This window comes from Idiotropiscis lumnitzeri, chromosome 14, assembly GCF_059441095.1.
Source record: "Idiotropiscis lumnitzeri isolate Australia: NSW breed Sydney's pygmy pipehorse chromosome 14, RoL_Ilum_1.0, whole genome shotgun sequence".
In the NCBI taxonomy this organism is placed as follows: domain Eukaryota; kingdom Metazoa; phylum Chordata; class Actinopteri; order Syngnathiformes; family Syngnathidae; genus Idiotropiscis; species Idiotropiscis lumnitzeri.
The window spans coordinates 12098099-12119521 of record NC_142404.1 but is presented as its reverse complement, the minus strand read 5'-3'; the positions used below and the strand labels follow the sequence as shown (position 1 = coordinate 12119521).

Here is a 21423-nt window from a genome sequence, read left to right as displayed (position 1 = left end):
CTGGGAATCAGAAAATTGATGGACAAAATGAAATGCTGCAGGAATAAAATAAAACACACAAATGCATCATCTTCATGGCGTTGTCATGCAACAAGTTGATCTTTTTAATTGTGTACGGAAACTGTAAGCGATTACCTCATACAACATGGAATGAGACGCTCCAACCTGACCTTTTGAAAAACAATGATCCCCGTCAATCGTTTGGAGAAGCTCATATTTACCATACAAGGGTGAAATGTTCAAACTTTCAAAAATCTCAGTATAAAACAAATATCTTTGACATTTTCACATCATCAGTTAAATATGTGTGTTACAATAAATTAACCATTCAAAAAAAAAGACAGTATTGAAAATGTCATACAGAGGAATTTTCACTCAAAATTAACACCAGACAGTTTAAGATAACATACAGCCGGTACAATGATGTTTAAACACTAAGATAAGACATGTCACATGGACTTTGAAAATGCTACAAAAAAAACAGCAGATAGCAATGTGAATTAATTGATTGTAAATACAAATCATGTTAATATGTTTGACAGTGATTCTAAATAGTATAAAAAACTTCCATGTTGGTGAGCGAGGAAAAACTACTTTAACAGTGCAGGAAGCTCATTTCAGGTGAGCCCCAAAAGGAAATAGCGGAATGCTAGTCTTAAAAAAAGTGACTAACAATAATAGTAAGTAAACTTGCAATTTCTCCACACACACACGCAAATGAATCGAGTGAATCAGAGCCCTTTGTGTGTATCGTAGAATTATACAATACTGTGCAGAAGTCTTGGGCCACCACTAGGCTTTGTTAGTTTGATTCTTTTTTCACGGCAGTTTCTATGACAACATAAACCATCAGTAGTAGGGTGCAAATTTTTGCTGAGGGATGCCGCTTGCGTAGAGAAAGAAGCAAATAGATTTTGGTAGGACCAAAATAATGATAGATACAAGGGGAAAAATTACAGACAATGAACAAGTGGACTCGTCCACTCAACGAAATGCTGCACCTCAATTAATCGCTTGGTTCGTCTTCCACGTGAGCAAATGGAAACGAAGCAGCTGAAGTAAATAAGTGGCTGTAATAATAGAATAGTAAGAGGCATATTCAAATATATAATATATGCACTATCGACAACTTATTATAGTGTATTATAATAAATTAAATAGTACTCAAAATAATTAAATATATTATAGCTATACATGATTAAAATAAGTGAAAATAATTATAAAATGTAATAGGGTTTACTGTGCATTTTTTATATAAATATATGTTATCATACCCATTACTTTTATAGTTTATTAGTAAAAAGGTTTACCAGGGTAAATACATTGAATAATCTAATTAATAAATTAAAAAAATACTTTCTTTGACTTTATTATATATGAATATGGGATATATATAATATTTGTAGGCTTGAATCTGGAGTTTGCCTACTCTCCCTATCAGAATCAGAATCAGAATCAGAATCAGAATCCTTGTGTGGCTTTAGAAATTGTTAATTCTCAATTGTCCCAATTGTTTATGTGCCCTGTGATTGGCTAGTGACCAGTCCAGGGTGTCCCATATCTCTTGCCCAAAGTCGCTGGGAGAGACTCCAGCTCACCAGCTGCAACACAGCTAATGGTAGCCTTGGACATTTGCACAGTACTGCATGTCGCGCTTGCTGTTCATGAAGTCATCAAAAGTAGCACACTGTCGTCTTCATTGCACTTGTTCATGCGTCTCACACGTGAACCGGTCCCATCCAGTTTCACACAGACGACGTCTGGGCGAGTTCCCTGGGCGTTTTGCTCTGCAGCGTGCTGGAGACGGTGTCAGAGTCGAGCAGCTCGATGATGCTGTAAGGGGAGCAGTCCTCCAGGCCCATTTTCCCGCAAGCCCAGCCGCAGAATCCCTTCTCCAGGTCCCTCACGGCATGCCACCAACCGCTGAAGGCCCAGGACACCTGCACCACGGCCGAGTATAGCGCCAGGGACAGCGCCACAGGCATGATGAGCACGGGGTAGAAGATAATGAGGAAGGGGCAGATGGTGATCTTGTGCCAGAACGTCCGCTCCTCGTTGTACACTAGGAAGACGTTGTACCAGGTCAGGGTGCCGTAGTAGAAGGATGTGATGAAGGAGAGCAGGAAGACCACGGGGGCGCAGGAGATGCTCCATAGGACAACGTGAGGCCCCTGGCACACGCCCAGACTGCAGGTCTGCTTGGAGTCATCCCCGGCCTCGCACTCGGCGTCGAGTCGTTCCCTCGACTTGGCCAGCTCGCGGAGTTCTTTCTCTGTCATGGTCACGTGGATGTCCACCACTTGGCCTTTCTTTTTGCCCCGTGTGATGGTGCCTGTTAGAGTTACATAGCGGCTGTCTGGGGGAAGACTCCAGCCTCCATCTGTAGAGTAGACAGAGGGAGTGTATGTGTTATTAACATGCACGATTTTTTTAAATGCCTCCTTTATATTGCGTACATGTAAGTAATATTGTTGCCGTCGCACTGAAACATTGCAAGATGAGTCACCTTCATTTGTGGGTGTACAGAGGAACTTGGCTCCCTCCTCGGCGCTCCTCTCCGCTCCCTCTTCTTCACCTCCTTGGTCAACGTCAGGCCCTCGCTCCACATCGGACCGATAGACGATGATGGACTCGGGACGCTGCTCTCGCTTTCTCCTCCGCTTCCTCCTCACGGAAGGTCCCACGTCGTTGTCATCAACGTGGTTCGCCGACGATTCTGACCTGAGGGAGAGGATCTGGGGGCTGCCTTCTCCTTCTGTCTGAGACTCCTCCATATGGGCCATCCTATCAGCTGGCGTATCGTCGACTCTATCAAGACTATACTGAATGAAGACTATTGTCCACTCATTGCGTTCAGGGCAGGAAGCGACTAGATGGTGACATCAACAGACACATACAGGGAGAGCCAATAAAAAAAAAAAAATAAAAAAAAAAAACAACACTTTTTCTATTTCCAGTCACAAAATGAATCACGTGCACAATGATGGTGACCTACATTCTCTGTGCGTTCATGCATGTATTGCTGTTTGCATATAAAACACACCAATTAAATTTACTGTATATAGATTTATCTGGATACGCATTATGAGTATCAAACAATGTTTGATTGATTGGATGGAATCGTTTATGCTTCAGCGAGTTATATATCATAATGTAATGTAGTTTCGCTCGAGACTCGTATTTTTTTAATTGAGCTACGCGGTTCCTGGGAACATCTTAACCAGAAATGAAGGAATTAAAAAAAAACCAATGTAAGCCATTCTCCTCCCATTTAAATCCCACCCATGTCTGCTCTTTTGTCTACCGACAGCCGGCAAACGACGCGTCCCTTCCGTACGGAGTACAACCGATAGAAACTCTTACCTTAACAGAGCGGCATCAGCATTTGGGTAGAAATATAATGTTTTGAAAGATAAAACCAGATATTTGTGTTGCACTTGGTGGGGGCGACACATAAGAGCCGTGCAGATGGGTTACGCAAAAATGACTCTTACTCCAGGACAGCGCTCAAGACTGCCAAACTGACGCTTTACGTAAAGTTATTTCTAGAATTGCTCGAGCTACCGGCTGTACAGATGCGTTACGTAAAACGTCTTCCTGAATTGTAACCTCGCCCCGCCTTCGCTTGCGTTAAACGCTACGAAAATCTGTCAATTCTTTCCAAAAGAAAAAGACCAACGCTTAAATTAGATAAGCGGTTGAACTACTACTGTTAAAAAATAACATATTTTATGGTATTTCATGGTAAAAATGTTAAACGTTTATTTTGTTTAAATGTTTAATTTGGTTTGTAGTTAATGTTCTGTAAAACAAATATGCTAGCTAAGCTTTATCGCCTCAAAATGACGAATGAAGTTATGCTAATTAGCTAATGCGAAAGCTAAAGTAATACTGCACTGTAACTATAATGGCGTATCAAACAATGCCCAATGTCATTGATAGCCTCCTCTGTCGTTTGGGTAAGTTAATTTGTTAAATTAGAATAAACATAATGTTAATTACAGGGTCGTCTGTTTCCAAAAGTTAAGAGGAATTTAGGCTAACATGGTTATTGCTTTATTTGATCTTGGCTGAGATTGATCTAAATGGCAAACAGAAATGCTGTGCTATCTATTTTTCTTTTCAGTCATTGAAATTCGTGAGCTTTCTCAGAAGAAGAATGACATTGACCGAGAGGTTGAAGGTATATATATAGATATATATATAATTTTATTTTAAATGCAATTTTGCCAAAAGGCACCCATTTGGGTGTCTTTTCCTGCTTCATTAAGTTTGACTTGTGCGCCCACAGTTCATAAAGCAAACATTGCTGAAAGGAGGACTTTTATTGAAACAACGCGCACAAATATCAAGACACAGGAAGGGGATGCTGACGTGAAATACAACACTTTGAAACATAACAAGGCAGTTGCAAAAAGGTATTAACCCATTATATTAGTGTGAAACGATTAATTGATGTTTTCATCCATTCTTTATACTCCTTACCCTGACTAAACTGGAGCCCGGATTTGAACCAAAGATGTCTGTGCGGAGGATATGCTTGTCCGCCAACAACTGATTAATTGATTTGATTCAATAATTGGAGTGTATTTCTCAGGACCAATTTAGTCAAACAACTGAAATAATGTGGTTACACAAGTGACCTTAATCAACCACGAAAAAAGTTCTAGTCGGCCTTGACTGACCATGTTTCGCGTTCTAGCAGAAGCCAAGTTTTGTGCTAACGCTGACTGCCATTTGGAACTGCTCATAATTCCCTACACCTTGACTGAGGTCACAGTGTCAGCTGAAGAGAAACACCTCCATAGCATGATGCTGCCTGCACCATCATGCTTCACTAGGTACGGCGTTCTTTTGGTGATGAGCAGTGTTGTGTTTGTACTAAACATATTCTTTGGAAGTCTGGCAAAAATGTGCTATGGTCAATCACAGCTACAGCGAAGCACGGTGTTGGCAGCATCATGATGTGGAAATGTTCTTCTTCTGTGGTGGCGGGGATTATGAACCTTCAAATTCGCTTTCAGTCGGCAAAAATCTTTAGGCTTCCAGTAAGTTACTGCTGCAGCTGTTGTTGAAAGTGCTGTGTAACTATTTTTTCTTCTCTTAGCATGAAGGTGACTCAGGGCTTGCTCCTTCAGTACGAGCAAACTTTGAGAGCAGAACTGGAGAGTGTAAAAGCCAATTACGACAATGACAAGTGGGTCTGGCAATTGTTGGTTTAGCACATTATATTTGAAGTATATTTTGTATATATCCGCCTCAACCCCCTCTGACCTATCCAGGGAAGACTTCAAAGACAAAATTGCAAGTTACAGGAAGCTGTTTCAGACTCATCAGAAATCACTTGCACAAAAGATGCTGATCGAAAATGATGACACGTTGTCGCATGATGATGTGCCAGTCAAAGCCAAGGAAGGGGGTGGAGCCTTTGTCACCGGTAATTACCATGTGAAGCCAGCCAAGGTGTAGTGGAATCAAGTCTCAATATTACAAGAATAAAGTTTGAATGACCGTGTTTAAGGTTTACACTTGCAATTTTGTGAATTTCAACTTTTTCTTTGAATATTGTCCTCATCCTTTTCACATCTTTTCTTCTCATAAAATTGCTTCTGTCTTTTTTAATGTGTTAAAACAAATTTATTATAATTATTATTTATTTATATTAATACATTGTCATAAAATGAATACTTTTTGTAATATTCCACCTTTTACCTCTTAAATTTACAACTTTTTCTTTGTGATATTACAAATGTGTTTACATGATATTTTATTTTCTTGTCTTTATTCGAAATAGATTAGATTTTTTTTCGAAATTACACACACGTTTCATTTGTGATTGTATGCTTCTATTCTTCTATTACATTTCGATTAAAACAATTCCCATCTAATATTATTCCTCCCCTAACCAATAATACTATTTCTTTATTCTTGAAATATTGTTTTAATTCTCAAGAACTGTGTCTTTCTTTCAGTGAGTCCCTAAATACGCCATTGCAAGTGTGAAGCTCTCGAGTTGTACTGCAGTGAATTGATTTTAAACATTTAAATGTTTGATTTTGCAGATTCTAGTGCTCCTTGTTCCTCCTCAGGCAAAGGTTTACACAGGTATTTTCACTGTGTCCTTACACAGAAAATAGACTAGTCGCAGTTACAGTGGATATAAAAAGTCTACACACCCCTTTTAAAATGTCATGTTTTGTGATCACACCAAGATTAATCATATGAAAACTTCTTCCACCCCCTCTAGTGATCTTCAACTCAAGACCACCAAAGGAGCAGAAATGGAAATGGAGACTTCACCTGTGAAGGATTCGATAGCTGTTGTCTCTACTACCAGGGTGAGATTGCGGTGCGTTGGTATGATGTCATCATAGATCACGACTCTCTCTTGATGGCCCGCTTTCGACTCACTGTGACAAACAAAGAAATATCCAAGCGGTCCAGAAACCTCTGCGGATGCAAACACTGGAGAAGAAACGGAGGAACAAAGAGAGGCCTGGGAATTGTCTTCCTGCGGCGCTGATGAAACGAGAAGCAATGAGCAACATTTGAGGGCACAAGGTAAGCACGCGGCTTTCGAATGCTCAAATTTGCCGGCTTTGCATGCACAATCCAACCCGTGTGCTCAATACTTCTTTAGATCATTCAGGATCAGATGAGATGCCCGGTGAGGAAGAGGACGACCGGGAGGTCCAACCATTCAGCCAAGTAATGACAACTGAACCCACCCAACCAACGTGATCTGAAATGATCAGTTTGGAGAGGAACACAGATGTGTCGATGTGTGCAAGTGACTTCGTGTTGTGGCTGGTGTACAGTTTTGTGCATAAGTCTTGGGCCACCACTACATTAGTCATTGACGCTTTTTTCATCATATCTCAGTCGGGAAAGAATTAGTATGTTTTTTTTAAATATCCATTAATAATTACATTGAATAATGTACTTTTTATTTTTTATAGTTGTCTCAAAATAGCTAGTGCATTTAATGAAAAATCAAAGTTGAATAAAAGATTTAAAAATAATCACTATAAGAATATGAAATAAAACATTTTTTTTTTTAAATGATAATCTTTTTAATTGAATGGAAAACTTTAACTTTAACCATTAGTTTTTCTATCCATCTATTAGCCTTGAATGAACTAAAAAATAAAATAAAAAACATGTTTCTTTATAAAAAAAATTTTTCAAATTAGAATAATTAATGTGAATGAAATTAAATCTATCGAATCAGTACAGTCTCCATATTTAATAATTTTGTTTATATTTTTCTTCTATTTCTAAATCCATTTTTAAAAATTACTACTATTAATTGAATAAATAATGTAAACTTATTAAAAACAATTACCACTCTTATAACAAAGGACATAAATAGATTGATATATATTATGGTCTTATTTCTGTCTTAAAATAATTTTACATAATTCAATAAAATACAATAATAACCACTATAGCATTTGGAATTGGAAAAAAAATCTGAAGAGTATTACTGAAATGTAATGAAAATATTGAGGGCTCTTTGTTGTTTTTGTGGTTTAGTTCTTTTTGAAGCTTGTGCTGTCTTAGACAGTAGCATTCTTTTTACTTTTTATTCCATTTTGTTGTTGAGGCAAATCTGTCAGCTGTGTCCGAGGAAGAGGAGGCATTGCAGGCGCAAATGGAGGAAGGATGCCCAGCAGAGGAAGAGGAGCAGCCACCACAGGAACGTGGCGCTCCTTCGCCACTGCAGAGTCATCAAACACAACCTCCGTCCTCCACTGCACCTGGAACGCCAACATTCCAATTTAAGTAGGCTCCGTATGTCAAATCCTTAAAAAAAAAAAAAAAGTGCACGATAAAATGATGAGAGTCTGTGTGTGTGTGTGTTGTTGACTCTAGCTTTAGCCCAACTTGCTCCCCAGTTGAGGGCCCATCTACTAGCAAATCTCCAGCCTTCATGTTCTCGCTCAACTCTAATCCCAGCACTCCAGGCTACTCCGGTTTCGGCTTCGATGCCGTCTCCTCCCATGATGAGGTAACGATGGAGAAAGTACAGCGCCACGCCAAATGGCTGCCGAACCAAATACTTAGCACCTCATTTTGTTTGCAGGATCTGTCATTCTCGTTCAGCAGTTCCTTTTTCGACGACAAGGTATGGGAGTCACTTCTTGTGTTGACATTTTCATCCTTCAATTCAAAGCAAAAACAAAACCCCAAACTTTGCTTTCAGAAAAACCAGGGGACTAAATCCGGCGGTAAGTAATCTCACATCCCAAACACACTTTGTCTGTTTTTTGAATTTGTTGGAGTTCATTTTCTCGCAAGTGAGCAAACCTCCAAATTCAGCCGGGGATCGAATCCCCTGACCCTCTCACCCGCTCCCCAACCCCCAACTGTACATGTTCACACATGCGATTCTGCAGGCCTGGATTTCTTGTTCAACCAGCCGGAGCAAACAGACGACTTCCAGTTCCCCTTCACCTCTGAGAGCCCCGCAGATAATAAGGAAAACACCACGACAAACTTTCCCTTTTCATTTAACTTTTGAGAGACATTCACGGTTTGCTTTTGTTCTCTACTACAACGTTGAGAAGAGTGTTCAGAGAATGTTCAATGTAAACGGCTAAATATGTGTTCTGTGTTGTGGCATCTGGTTGAATGTATTAAAGCCTTCAAAACATTTCTCTGGTAATTTACAACATAAATCTTAATATTCTGATTCAGATTTTTTTTTCTCCTTTTTCCCTTGCTTTATTTTTCATATGACTTACTGTTGGAACTTTTTCTGAAAAGCATGTATTTCTTCTAACTTACTCATTAGTCCTGCAACACTATTTAAAAAATAAAAATAAATTCTCAGAATTTATTACCTCACTCTTGTATTATTGAGATTTATTTCCTGAAAAATTGGGATGATAATCTCATTACTTTTTTTTTTAATTAAGGAAAGGGGCCTTATTATCAGAGTAACAATGTGATTTTAATGTTGCATTACTAATTTTTTTCTTTTCAAATGACTTTCTTAAAAAGTATAGTAACGGGTTTATTCACGATTTGTAATCATTTTAAAACTTTTTTCTTGTCCTTGTAAAGTATTTGTTTTTGTAATGTAAAAAATTCATTCTCGTAACTATCGCATGTTGGTTCTTGACGCATTGATTTTTATTTTTTCTCCCCCCATTTTTTTTTCAATTTCATAATGACTTTTACTTTAAATGACAACCTTGCCTTCAGTATTTTCAAAATAGTATATGTTTATTACTAACATAAGAATATTGTAACATTACAAGTTCTGAGAAAAAAATCTGAATTTTAAAGATATTTTTTTGTGTTCCTTTCTCAATGTTGAGCATTCTTATCTCGTGTAATGCTTTTACTCCTCTTCAGCTGATCACACTCATCATTAACACCACCCACGAAGACTAAACCAATCATGCATTCTTTGAATTATTCACAAATAGTCACAGTTCTGTCTAATAACAGTGTGTAACTATTTATTCAAGTCAACAACATTTACGTGTAAAACGACAAGCCAAGGCGACAACGGGTATCGGACTATCTGTTATCTTTCGGTTGTCGGAGACGATTGATTCAGTAGTAATACAACGTAACGTCGCTCTTGACAAGGTAAAGCTTTGCCTGCACTTTGGAATAAAGAACATGGTTGAACGTCGACATTCATCCATCCATTCCTTTTCTAGCACTTGCCCTTGTAAGAATGGCGGGTGAGCCGAAGCCGATGTCAGGACACTCAAAATCGGAATGCACCACGGAGGAAAAGTGCCAATGGAAAATGGATGGATTCTTAATCCAGCGAATATGATTTAACACTTGTAGATCATGTAAAAATAATGACTTGTTCAGGGTTCCAACAGTTTAAGGCAGATTAAAGTTATGATTTTTTAAATCACATTTGAAATTAAATTTAATTGCAACTTTCCAATGTCCCATGTTGTCCAAAGGGTCAACAATAACACAATACATAAATGACGTGCATCTGTAAACGTCCCGTCTAAAACCATAATATTGTTTTGGTACAGTGTAAAAAAAAAAAAAGAAAACAAGTTTTTTTTTGGGGGGGGGACTAAACTAGCTATTTAACTTTAAAATGTAAATTATTGACATTTATGGCAACAAAGTTAACTTGCACAAAAATCCTGTTCCGCTGTCATAACTGCCTGTTTTTCCCCACAAGAGTCATTCGGTACGTTATGTTTGATATTTTAGACTATTCACAACTAACATCCTAATTATCATGCATTAAATTTTGCAAAGACTTTTTTTAAAAGATTTTAAACATTTGAATGCCATTGAAGGCCTTGTTTTTAGATCCATGCATATATATATATATATATATATATATATATATATATATATATATATATATATATATATATATATATATATATATATATACACACACACATATATATATATATATATATATATATATATATTATATATATATATATATACACACACATATATATATATTAATTTTTTTTTTTAAAACACACCGCAGGAACTCTACTTATAATAGTGACATTTTAACCCAGGAACAGATCAATTCCCTTTCCTTTAATCCGTGTTCCTGAAAGAATTGTGTTGGACCTTAGTGGTTCCACTGTAAAAAAAAAAATTTTTAAATGTTGTGAATGCCCCATTCTATAGAAAACAGCAGTATGTCCGTAACTTTTTAAAATCCAATATTTTGGACAGTTTTGATTTAAAAACGAATGTCAGCAGGCATGTAGAAATGTCACGGGAGGAAGAGTAGTAGATTTTTTTTCTTTTCTTTTCTTTAAAAAAAAAAAAAAGTGCCAGGTGCAGTCTGGGGGTGCCTAGAAGCCCGAGTCGATGCTGAGAGAGCGCCGGGTCACGTGTTCGATCTCTCCCGGGATGTACTCGCAGAAGCTGGTCTGGTACTTGGCCAACATTTTCAACATGGGCCGCAGGTTGAACCACCATTGGACTTTGGGCATGCGGTGCCTGAGAGACAAAACACGGCGTCATATCGTCAAGTCACAAGACGTTCAGGCCAATTTGGAGGCATCTGTCATGGGTGTGGTTACAGAACGAATTGTTTTTTTTCTATACAGTTTACGAACTTGAAATTCTATTTGTGTTCTGATATGTTTACACTGTGCTTATTAATATGGTTGAAGCTTTTTTGATTAATCTAAGTATTCACAGCTTTTACTCAATGCTTTGTTGATGAAGCAATAGTTGCCACTTTTTTTTTTTTTTTTAATTTGGCTTATCAATCTATGGGCAGTTTCGGCTTTCAAGCTCCATCAAGGAGGTTGGGAAATGTTGGTGCACAACCAGATCGAGATTTGCGCCTCAAGTTGTGTGTACAATTTTGATGAAAAAAAAAAAAAAAATTATAATAATCCACCCCCGGGGACTTACTCAAAATCGGTGGCGTCCTTGAGTTCGGTGAGGGGGCTGAACGAGACCACCTTCCTCTGGAGGCCCAGCACGCACGCCGTGTCTGAGGAGTTGCAGAACACGCGACCTGAGGATGACACACACAGCCGATATTAGGCTCGCTTAACTGATCAGGCTATGGTGGTGTCGTGGGATGCTTTGCTGGGTTCGATGACCTGCCGGTGCTTCCGGTTTCCAAATACTGGCCTGTGAATGTGAGTGTCAGTGTTTTTTTTTTTTGTATGTAAAGTATAGCACATAGTCCAAACCGTCATATGTAAAATAATTTTCCCAACTGAAATGAATGGAAATAACATAAATCAGTTCCACCACCAAGAGAAATAGCACTACAGTACTGAACTTTACATGAAAAAAAAACTGTAATAATTAAATGTATTGTATATAAATAGAAAGAATTGAACAGTTTAATGATTTCATGCAAAACATTTAGGCGGTGTAATTGTGTGATACATACATACGTGCGAACATGAAGAAGACGTTCACAACTGTACAGAAAGCTGCAGTAATATTATTATTATATAATTACAGTATTTTTGGCAGAGGATAAAGAATATATGCCTGAGGTGTTTTGCATTGTTTGTCAGCATTGAGCTTGTCTTTTTTAAGACAAATTTATGTGGTTTGTTTATACGGACAACGCGTAATTCTCTTTTTTTTATGTTTATTTTTACAATCAAATTCAACTGGGAATGGTAATCAATAGAACAACTACTTCGCCTTAGGTGTTGAAAATGGGTTCATTATCTGCAAAACAGCTGCTTCAAGCGCTTAAAATGAAAAATGTTGCCCCAAGACAAGATTGTCGGGTACAAACCTTGTCTGTAATTTTCTGTCAGCCTTTCACTTATCCACTGGATGGCTTTCACTCCAAGCTTGGTGCCGTAATTTCTGTCAAAGGGAGATGGTGCCCCTCCCTGGTGAATGAGATACATTTACTCAGTTTTTGTTTTCTTTTTTCATCTGAATGAAGTTGACGCAGCACCTGTTGAAGGTGTCCCAACACGTTGACCCGACAGTCGAAAATGCCCTTCCCCTCAGCGGAATACAACTTGTGGAGGAAATCCATCGTGTAGTGCTCATGGCATTTTTCATTTCTGTCAAGTAAAAGAAGTGAAATACAGAAAAGAGATGACGAGTGTTTCATGATAGATGGAGATACGGGATGAACCAACAGTGGACGTCTGCAAGTAATTGATGCTGCCCACAATAAAAAAAAAAAGTTTACAATTGACACAGCTGCTCTTTGAAATTATACAAAGTACAAGCACTTTTGATTATATCTACATAGTTTAATGGCCCAAAGATACAACAAAATGACATTAAAGTAATGCTTTTATTTAGACGGGGCTTTGGGCTAAGCACAAAAAAAAAATGAGGGAATTTTTCGGTGAATAATGGAGGACAGGTTCCCCAAAAAATATCACATCTGCAAATACACGGGTGATGACACTGGAACAAATTATTTTGAATTGCTACTTAAATTTTTATTTTTTATTAAATAAGTCCAAATCAAAGAAACAATATGGATTATGGCTTATTCTTTTTTTTTAATTTTTTTAATAAAACTGTATAGGTAGTAGCCCAAAATATTTCTGGGTATTAATTTAAATATTTTTTCTCTAAAATTAGTTAAATAAATTGTATTTTAAAGGAAAAATTTATTTATTTTTCTACATTTATGAATCATCAGACCAAATGTGTTCGTTTAAAAATTAAACAATGAACCCAAATGTTTGCCAACCCGGATAACACAAAGTATGTAGAATGTATGGAACAGCATGAAAAAAGTCTGACCTCAACACGAGCCCCCGCTGGATGTCCTTCTTCATTTTCTCTGTGAGATGCTCCACATTGGTCTGTGAAAAGGCAACATAATGTGGAGTTAAATCTGGAAAAAAAAAAAAAAATTGCGGAGAGAATCAACGGCTGTTACCTTCAGGTCGTGAATGTTAAAGGGGTCCTCAAAGATGTAGGCCGCGTCGGCGCCCACGGCAATACCGGTGCAGGTCGCTAGGTAACCGCAGTAGCCCCCCATTGTTTCCACCACAAAAACACGTCTCTTTGTCCCTGTAGCAGACTGCTTTATCTTGTCGCAGCCCTAAGGGGGAGATTAATTAATAGGAGGTGTCAGGAGGTGATAACTCAAGGCTGTGTGTGTGCGCTGCAAGAATCTGAAAGTTTGAACTAATTTGATCACACAGCAGTAGGATTGGTATATTGGATTAAGTTGATTATTTAAATATTAGTAGATTAGATTAAAACGTTTTTATAGCCCTTGCAGACAAATTATGAATCAGTCCAAGTACTTGCATAAAAAAAAAAAAAACGCAGCAATCTTATTACCTTTTCACTTTTGAACAGCTGATCAAAGAGTGCTGCTCAGTAAGAAAAAAGTAAGCCCAAAAAGTCTACAAAACCTATTATATCCTCCCCAAAAATTACAGCTCAATTTAAAAACTATGGTATAAAGAAAAAGATCACTTGGCTATGCATATTAATTACAATTGCTCAGCGTTACCTCCATAGCGGCGTTGACGGCGGTGTCGGCCCCCAGACTGAAGTCGGTTCCGGGGACATTGTTGCTGATGGTTGCGGGAATCACACACATCGGGATACACAGCACGTCGTAGTGGGCTCGGGCCTCAAAGAGCTCCAGCACGCCTCTGTAGGCCTTTGAAAGTGGCAAAGAAACAGTGAAGACTGCTGTAAAAGACCAGAAGTTCTTTAAATACAGTCTATATCGTTCAACCCGCTCCGGATCTTTGAGGCCATCAAGGGGGTTCACTCTACCTCAAACCCTCCGATGACCAGCAGAGCCGAGATATTGAACTTGGCAATGTTCTCCACAATCTTCTCCAAGTGTTTGCTCGGAAGAGTTCTGCACAAGGATAGTGAAGTGTGTCGTAGATTTTTCATTATGAAGAAGACCAGACCATCACTCATCATAATCTGGAGCTCACCTTTTCGTACCCAACAGCGAGCCCCCTTGGCCCGTCCATCCCGCCACATTGTGCCACTCCATCTCAATCACCTGCAGAGTCACAGAAAGTCACATTGTCCTTGTTACCAAGATAGATGGATGGTGATCAACCGGGTCAAGTACGCCGAGGTGGAGGGGCTCACTTCGCCATTGGCAAAGCCCTGGAAGCCGTTGTGCACGGCGTAGACCGTGTGTCCGTGAGCGATGGCCAATCTCACGGCCGACCTCACGGCCGCGTTCATGCCTGCTGCCGGAGCGCCCACATTCAGGATGGCCAGTGAGAAGTCACTCTACGGGGAGGAGAATTCAGACTCAGTACTTTGACTTGAGTGTGTGTACCCGTGCAACTGTGATGCTTACCATCAAAATTAAAGTGGAATATTTATTACAGTGGTTAACTTCTAAAAGCAAAAATGACAGGCGCATGAATGCCCCATGATTGGGAAATTTACTTGAAAAAAAAAAAAAATAAAAAAAAAATAGCTCTGGAGTGCCTGTTCACCCATCAAGGGTTAAAAATAAACATTTAAATCTTAAGTGATCTGCCTATTGACTCCAGATGGTCAACACACCTCGTCCAGACTGCAAATGAAGGTGCAAGGTGGCAGTGATTATGTACATTAGCCACACTATTAATTTTAAGTGCGGAAATGGTCACTCAAAGACACTTTTTCAGAAACAATCTACAAAAGGAATTAAAGTCATTTTTTTCACATATGGCCAATTTAGGAATGTTAAAATTATCGTTACTAATCCAGGGAACACCGTAGTAAGGATTAATTAAGGTTCCACTGGAGTCAGAGACTCACCTTCATCTGGGCAGGTTTCTGGAAGGCAAGAAGCTTATAGATGTTCAAGTTGTTCTCAAAACTCCTGCAAAGACATTTTAGCTCAATTGTAACTTTTTAATTTCACTGGCTGACTTTAACTTGATCTTGGCCACAGTTGGATTATATAACCAGAAATCTTAGTGCTTACCCCCCACGCAGTTTAACAGCCTCATCAAACCTCTTCTCATTCATGGCCGTCTGCACCAATTGTGTCTGCGCGAGAGGGTGAGTTAAGCAAAGCAGGGCGGCACCTCTTTGTGGGTATAACGTCGACACCGGAAGATGGGCTCACCATCTCCACACACTCCATGAGAGGCAGACGGACGGCCTGGTTGCCAGACAGGCCGATGACGCAGGCCGGGGTGATCGGAGTCGCCTCCATCAGGGCAACGACAGCCTCCACGCCTAACTTGCTGCTCTGAAGACATACACGGCGGCAACGGCGACGGCGAGAGCTTGATTTCATTTTACTGCCGATGTACGGACCAGCAATTTGATTACACACGTCATCCCTTTGAAAGCAGAACGTGACAGTGCCAAGTGACAAGCGCCTGTTTCGGAAACTTTGAAACTGACCGTTTGGAGCAGTAAAAGTCAAAGTGTCAAACCGAACACGGTATGCGGAAATATGGAATAACATGACAGATTCAAACATACTTCAAACTAATTTAACCATTAAGCGGTCCTACCCAAATGTTTTATTTATTCAATGATTTGTTTTTTAACCTTTATTTAACCAGGTAAGTCAATAGCAAATAGATTATTTTTTGCAAGGTTGACTTGGTAGGAGAGTAAAACAAAGCAAAACAAATACAACAAATGTAATTGCGTGATACATTCATTGTCATAGCACATTTTTAGATAAACAGATTCTGTGCCATTTATTTTGTCCCTCAAACCATTCAGTATGGTTAAATAAGGATAGCTCCTTTTTATTTATTTATTTTTTTTAATTTTCCCGAAATGAGCCAAAAATGCCAACGCTACAAAAACAGACATTTGTTTCTAGAAACAAAAAAAGTAATTTTCAAAACCTTTGAATATTTTTTTCCCCCCAAAACATCACCATACACAGTGCTACTAGATGTTGGAGCACCGTTTTATAACACAAAAAAAAGATGCAAAGCCCAAAATAAGCAACATAGGCGTGTGATATAACACACTGGGCCCATCCAATGCAGTGATTTTTGCGACATACTCGTTACATAATTGCTGCATGTTCTGTTTTCAAGATGCGGAAAACACAACTCACCAGTATCCTGTCGAACGCCGAAGGCGTCCCTCCTCGCTGAACATGTCCCAGTACGGTGACTCTGGTGTCGTAACCCAACCGCTTCACCACCAGCTGCAGAGATATATGAAGAGATGGTTACATGTTCAACCGAACAATAAAATCTTCTTCCAGCCAAACTTACATCTTGCAGGTAAGTGGAGGAGATGGGCTTGCCGTGCATGTCGATCGAGCCTTCTGCGACAATTATAATGTTGAGTCTGGACCCTTTAAGACGACTCTGGAAATACGCACATCCACAATTGATATCTTCTTTGCAAACAATTCCTCGATGATTATGCCCTTCCCAACATTGAACAGAGTTTGGACCGCTCACCGCCTCGAGACGGTCACACATGCGATCCTCCCAGTCGTCCTTGGGAGGAGCCTCTGGGATGAAAAGCCAATCAGCACCGGATGCTAACGCAGACACGAGAGCCAGATAGCTGGAGAAAAAAAATACATTAACATTGGATAAATTTAGACAATAGCAGCAAAAAAATAAATAAATAAATAGAATAAAATAAAATAATAATTCTTCAGGCTCACCCGCAATGACGCCCCATGACCTCCAGGACAAACGTGCGTTGGTGACTGTCAGGAGAAAAACAACAAGCACAGCAGGTGTTTGTTTTTTTCAGGACCTTCTGCGTACTGACTGACTGAGATTGTGTAGCTGAGAGATGCAAAAAGAGTTCAAGTCAAGTCTGGGCAAGAACAAGCAGGCTCAAACAAACTCACCTTTGGATAGTCGTGTTTTCTTCATACTCATTGTTACTCTAAAATTCACTGTAATCCTTCCATTTCCCCTCTCACACTTGCAGAATGTTTAGGTGGCCCCCCCAAAAAAATCGAATCACTCTCTGATCACCCATTACTCTCTCCCTTTTTTTTTTGCATGTTTGAGCTGTGCTTGAAATTAAAGTTTCAAGAAAGAAAATTCAAAGAAAGAAAAAAAAGTGCAATGCAACAGGAAGGGTATCCATCCTAAAAACATATAAATCGAATCAAAAAGTGCGACATCTTATCAGAAGTGCAAAAAAATGTTTTGTGCTTACGTTTTACAGTGGCTAACTTCTTTTCTTATCTTGTGTAACGACACACCTTTGACATTCATCATTGAATTTAGGCATGCTAACTATTTTTTACAATTGTCTGAAAGTTAAAATGATGTTTCAAAACAAATCAGTACAGTTGGTTATGGTTTGTCATAATAGTCCATGTCTGCCGTGCTCATTTTACCTTTGTGCAGTAGTCATAATAGCATCAATGATCTCCATGATGCGGTGCAGAGCCGAGTCGGCGCCGATGGTCATGTCCGTGCCGCAGAAGTCGTTGTCTATGGAGCCCACCAGACCCACAATGTTGAGATGGCTGTGCTGCTTCGCCAGCTCGTCCGTGATTCTCCCTGAAAGCGACACCAGCTCATAAATTAAATTAAATGTAATTTAATTACATTTAATTTAATTTAATTTAATTTAATTTAATAAAATAAAATAAAATAAAATAAAATAAAATAAAATAAAATAAAATAAAATAATAATTTTCATTCAAAGGAGGTGTTGACGTCGGGCTTGGGCTCACCACTCTGGACGAGCTCATCCAGCAGGCTTTTCCACTCGCTTCGAAAGATGTTGGCGCCGGTGAGGCTGCCGTCACCACCGCAAACGCACAGGTTGGTGATGCCCCGTTTTACTAAGTTGAAGGCAGCCGCCAGCCTCCCTTGGCGGGTCATGAACACCTTGCATCGCGCGCTCCCAATCACAGTGCCGCCCTACGCGGTCCGGGTCACAGGACAGAGTCAGAATTGTGGAGTAGCGTGAAACATTGTCATGCTTATCAAAGACATTTGGGCACAGTAAATATTAAATTAAGGCTCGGCCAGACGGCTTTAAAATAAAATCTTAAAAAAAGTTTCCCATTTTAACCCCCCTCCCCCCCCCTTTTTTTTTTTTTTACAGAAAAATGACAATGACATTCAAAATACGTTTTGCCTCCCCCTTGAGCTGAAACAATTAATCAAATAACTCGATTACCAAAAAAAGTCACTGCAAACAATGCTTGCGGGTGGTCGACGTCTCAGATTGAGTTTGAATTTAAAGGCCACACTGTACATGTGGGAGGACTGTTATTGGCACGGTGTCTTAAAAAACAGATGGGCGGGGGGCACACTAAAAGATGTTCACTTCCAACGGGGAGAACATGCCTTTCAAGTACTACACAAGTTCCTACAAATGGACACCAGGATTCGTAGCACTAGATTGCAACTTGCTGCAAGTACACACGACACGAGGATGGCTAACAAACATGCAGCAAGGCCCCTTACCAGATTACAACCTGTACTAGGCAAGAAGATGGATGAAATAATGAAAGTCCTAGCATAAAGAAAAAAAAAGAGACAGAGTACTTGAGAACACAATTAACGTTACATGTCACAGAGGGGAGGGGAGAATGCTCCTCCTGTCACCCTGGCATTGAATGGAAAATTCAAATGGAAAATGGGGTACATAGTTGAGCATTTTCCCCCCCTTTTAATCGAAGTCAGCAAAGGCGCGATTATCGGACGTGTGGGAAATATTGTCCCAAGTAATTTTTCCCTACCTGATCTCGGAATATGGGCACTGGTTGTAATTGTAAATATTAACATGTTCAATATTCACGATTAGAAATCCTTAAATGTTTTCTCAACATCAATTTAGGCCAAGCTACGACTAGTACTTTTTCTTTTTTGTATTTTCTTCTGATCCTCCAACCGCCTGGATGCCTTGTGGCACAATGCTACCTCTTCCAAGACTATGTTAGTCATCTCGAGTACATCATATAAACGAACGGATAGTACGGATTTTAAGAATTTGTAAACATGTTAAAAAAATCGATATTTTTTGTAAGCCACTTTCGGCGCAAACGCAGCCAGGTGGCTACTGATGACATTGTTCAACGTACCAGCTGGATGATGTTAGTCACACTTTGCCAGTGTGCCAGTTTGATGTGATCGCCGCCCTTCACAAGGCCCTGGTAGCCCTACAGGATTACAAAAAGAGACATCACATTATAACAAAATGCAATGATGCCATACCATTATGTATTATTATTTTTTTTTTACCTCATATATCAAGTAGACCTTGGCACCAACATAGATGCCCATTCTGGTCACCGCTCGCACAGCAGCATTCATCCCTGAGCAAAAAAACAATACAAACATCTTGATTAACAATTTCACAAGATATTTTCAAAATATATATATTTCGATGGGAACCGTTTGTGATCCAAAGCATACCACATCAAGTGTCGAATATGGGAACCTATGGCAGCTAATGGAACTGGCCCACGTAGTGTTAAAATACATGATCCAAAAAATTATACTCTACATCAGGAATTGCTATAGACATACGATCGCTCTTTGGTGGTAATGACCACAACTCAAGTCAATTCACTTTATAACAAACATAACGAGCAGACTATTTTTTCTTTTGCTAATTTAATGCGTAATACAAAACACCATAGACAGCCTAATGTATAACATCTATAGTTTAACTGCTAAAAACCTTTCAGCTACGGAACTGATATTTAAACAAAAACGGTGCATCATCACACGTAGACAGACAATATAGTGTGACAATTCGGGCATACATTCTTTATCCTCCACAAAAAAAAAATCAAACAGAAAGTTGACAAAGTCACTTATAGTAGTAGTGACATGCTTCGTCTGGCATTATCATTAATTTCAATTGGTAACGATGATTTGAGATTTTAAGTTATGAACATGTCTTGGGACAAACTAAACTTGTATCTCAAGGCATCACTGTTTTTAATTTGACAGCCACTACGATGGCGTTACGTCTTGAGAAAGTCAGTGAAGTTTATTACCTCATAACTTTATATGGGTTAAGGGTTATTGCTGAGCGTCGTTTTGTTTAAGTATTAACTAGTTTAAATTCCGTGTACGACGAAATAGACCACATTTACTACGGTCCGTGAACGCCCCATAAATCATTACTCCACTAGTATGTTTTTAACATTGGTTTTGATGTAAATATTGTGTTCTATCTTGCTTAGGTGAGCGTGAAACAAGAGAGTAGCCTGTTAAAATGAGTCTTGACATACATTAGCCGCGTTAGCGTAAGCTTAGCTTCACGTACTTGTATTCGACCACTCCGTAAAATGCAGAATTACATTTTCAATTGGAACAGAAAAAGACAGATGAGGTGGGTTTGGAGTCACCTTGTGCGTCCCCGCCGCTTGTGAGCACCGCTATTGCACGGCCAGCCCCCGTCATCTTCAACTTCTCCAGGTCCATGGACGCCATGTTTGTCACTTGTCTTGTCAGTCAAAATATGACGCTCCCGACAGTTCTGAAGTAGTAGACGCACGTTTCAAGCACTTGTGGGTGGGTTCCCTTTCCTTGAGAGTGGCGGAGCTCGCTTAACTTGACCTCAACCAGTGGCCCACGTCTTTCCTGTAGTTGGACTCTAGACTCCGCCTGTATGAAAAGCGAAGGAGTATTGTTTTGTTTACCCAGGCCGCCCGGAAATACAAGCGACGCAGTTGTAGAAGTGGTATAAACATAAGCTCCGCCCGCTCGCGAGGCCCTGAGTTCAAGACGACGGATAAACGTTCAGCACGTCCAACACGGATACCTGTCGGTGGGCGTGGCTTTGCTAACCACTCCGAAACTATAACAGCGTTACAACATTTGAACGTGTACTGTACTGATTGTACTTTTTACAGAGAGCGAGAGATAGATAGATAGATGCACGATTGTACAAAATTAAGACCATTATATACGGACAGAGACAAATGTAAAGTGAAAATTCCTTCTAAATGTGACAAGTTGCAGCAAGAGTGTTGTGAAAATAACCCTGCCAAATGTGAAGAATTAAAAAAAAATCATGGCGTTTATAAAAACAGTCTTCAAA

The 21423-nt window shown here is 39.4% G+C and overlaps 3 protein-coding genes across 6 annotated transcripts; 1 reads left to right on the top strand and 2 right to left on the bottom strand.

Moving 5' to 3' along the window:
- Positions 1-85: 85 nt before the first annotated feature.
- On the bottom strand, positions 86-3528 carry tmem169b (transmembrane protein 169b). Of its 2 annotated transcripts, XM_088315844.1 has the most exons (3): positions 3364-3528; positions 2507-2869; positions 86-2380 (listed from the first exon to the last, which is right to left on the bottom strand). In XM_088315844.1, exons 2-3 carry the CDS (start codon positions 2781-2783, stop codon positions 1746-1748), a joined length of 912 nt encoding a protein of 303 aa, XP_088171970.1. In that variant the 5' UTR covers positions 2784-2869; positions 3364-3528; the 3' UTR covers positions 86-1745. The 2 variants fall into 2 exon arrangements, with proteins under 2 accessions (XP_088171970.1, XP_088171971.1); XM_088315845.1 differs by lacking the exon at positions 3364-3528 and having other exon boundaries at positions 2507-3351.
- LOC148323508 (uncharacterized) lies at positions 3302-8771 on the top strand. Of its 3 annotated transcripts, none has more exons than XM_088315843.1 (14): positions 3302-3533; positions 4127-4183; positions 4292-4418; positions 5108-5197; positions 5283-5437; positions 6063-6105; positions 6248-6338; positions 6426-6561; positions 6641-6708; positions 7607-7785; positions 7876-8011; positions 8087-8128; positions 8207-8231; positions 8400-8771. In XM_088315843.1, exons 4-14 carry the CDS (start codon positions 5109-5111, stop codon positions 8522-8524), a joined length of 1089 nt encoding a protein of 362 aa, XP_088171969.1. In that variant the 5' UTR covers positions 3302-3533; positions 4127-4183; positions 4292-4418; position 5108; the 3' UTR covers positions 8525-8771. The 3 variants fall into 3 exon arrangements, with proteins under 3 accessions (XP_088171969.1, XP_088171967.1, XP_088171968.1); XM_088315841.1 differs by lacking the exon at positions 3302-3533 and adding an exon at positions 3583-3959; XM_088315842.1 differs by lacking the exons at positions 3302-3533; positions 4127-4183; positions 4292-4418 and adding an exon at positions 4505-4841.
- A 2011-nt stretch (positions 8772-10782) lies between these two features.
- Positions 10783-21069, bottom strand: pfkla (phosphofructokinase, liver a). Its single transcript, XM_088314923.1, has 22 exons — positions 20729-21069; positions 19611-19684; positions 19451-19528; positions 18092-18281; positions 17750-17915; positions 17057-17101; positions 16845-16953; positions 16653-16748; positions 16490-16582; positions 15530-15655; positions 15386-15450; positions 15217-15280; positions 14551-14697; positions 14388-14458; positions 14218-14305; positions 13946-14098; positions 13361-13525; positions 13222-13283; positions 12410-12521; positions 12242-12341; positions 11389-11494; positions 10783-10965 (listed from the first exon to the last, which is right to left on the bottom strand). The coding sequence occupies exons 1-22, from the start codon at positions 20811-20813 to the stop codon at positions 10818-10820; spliced, it is 2343 nt and encodes a 780-aa protein (XP_088171049.1). The 5' UTR covers positions 20814-21069; the 3' UTR covers positions 10783-10817.
- Between the last annotated feature and the right edge of the window lie 354 nt (positions 21070-21423).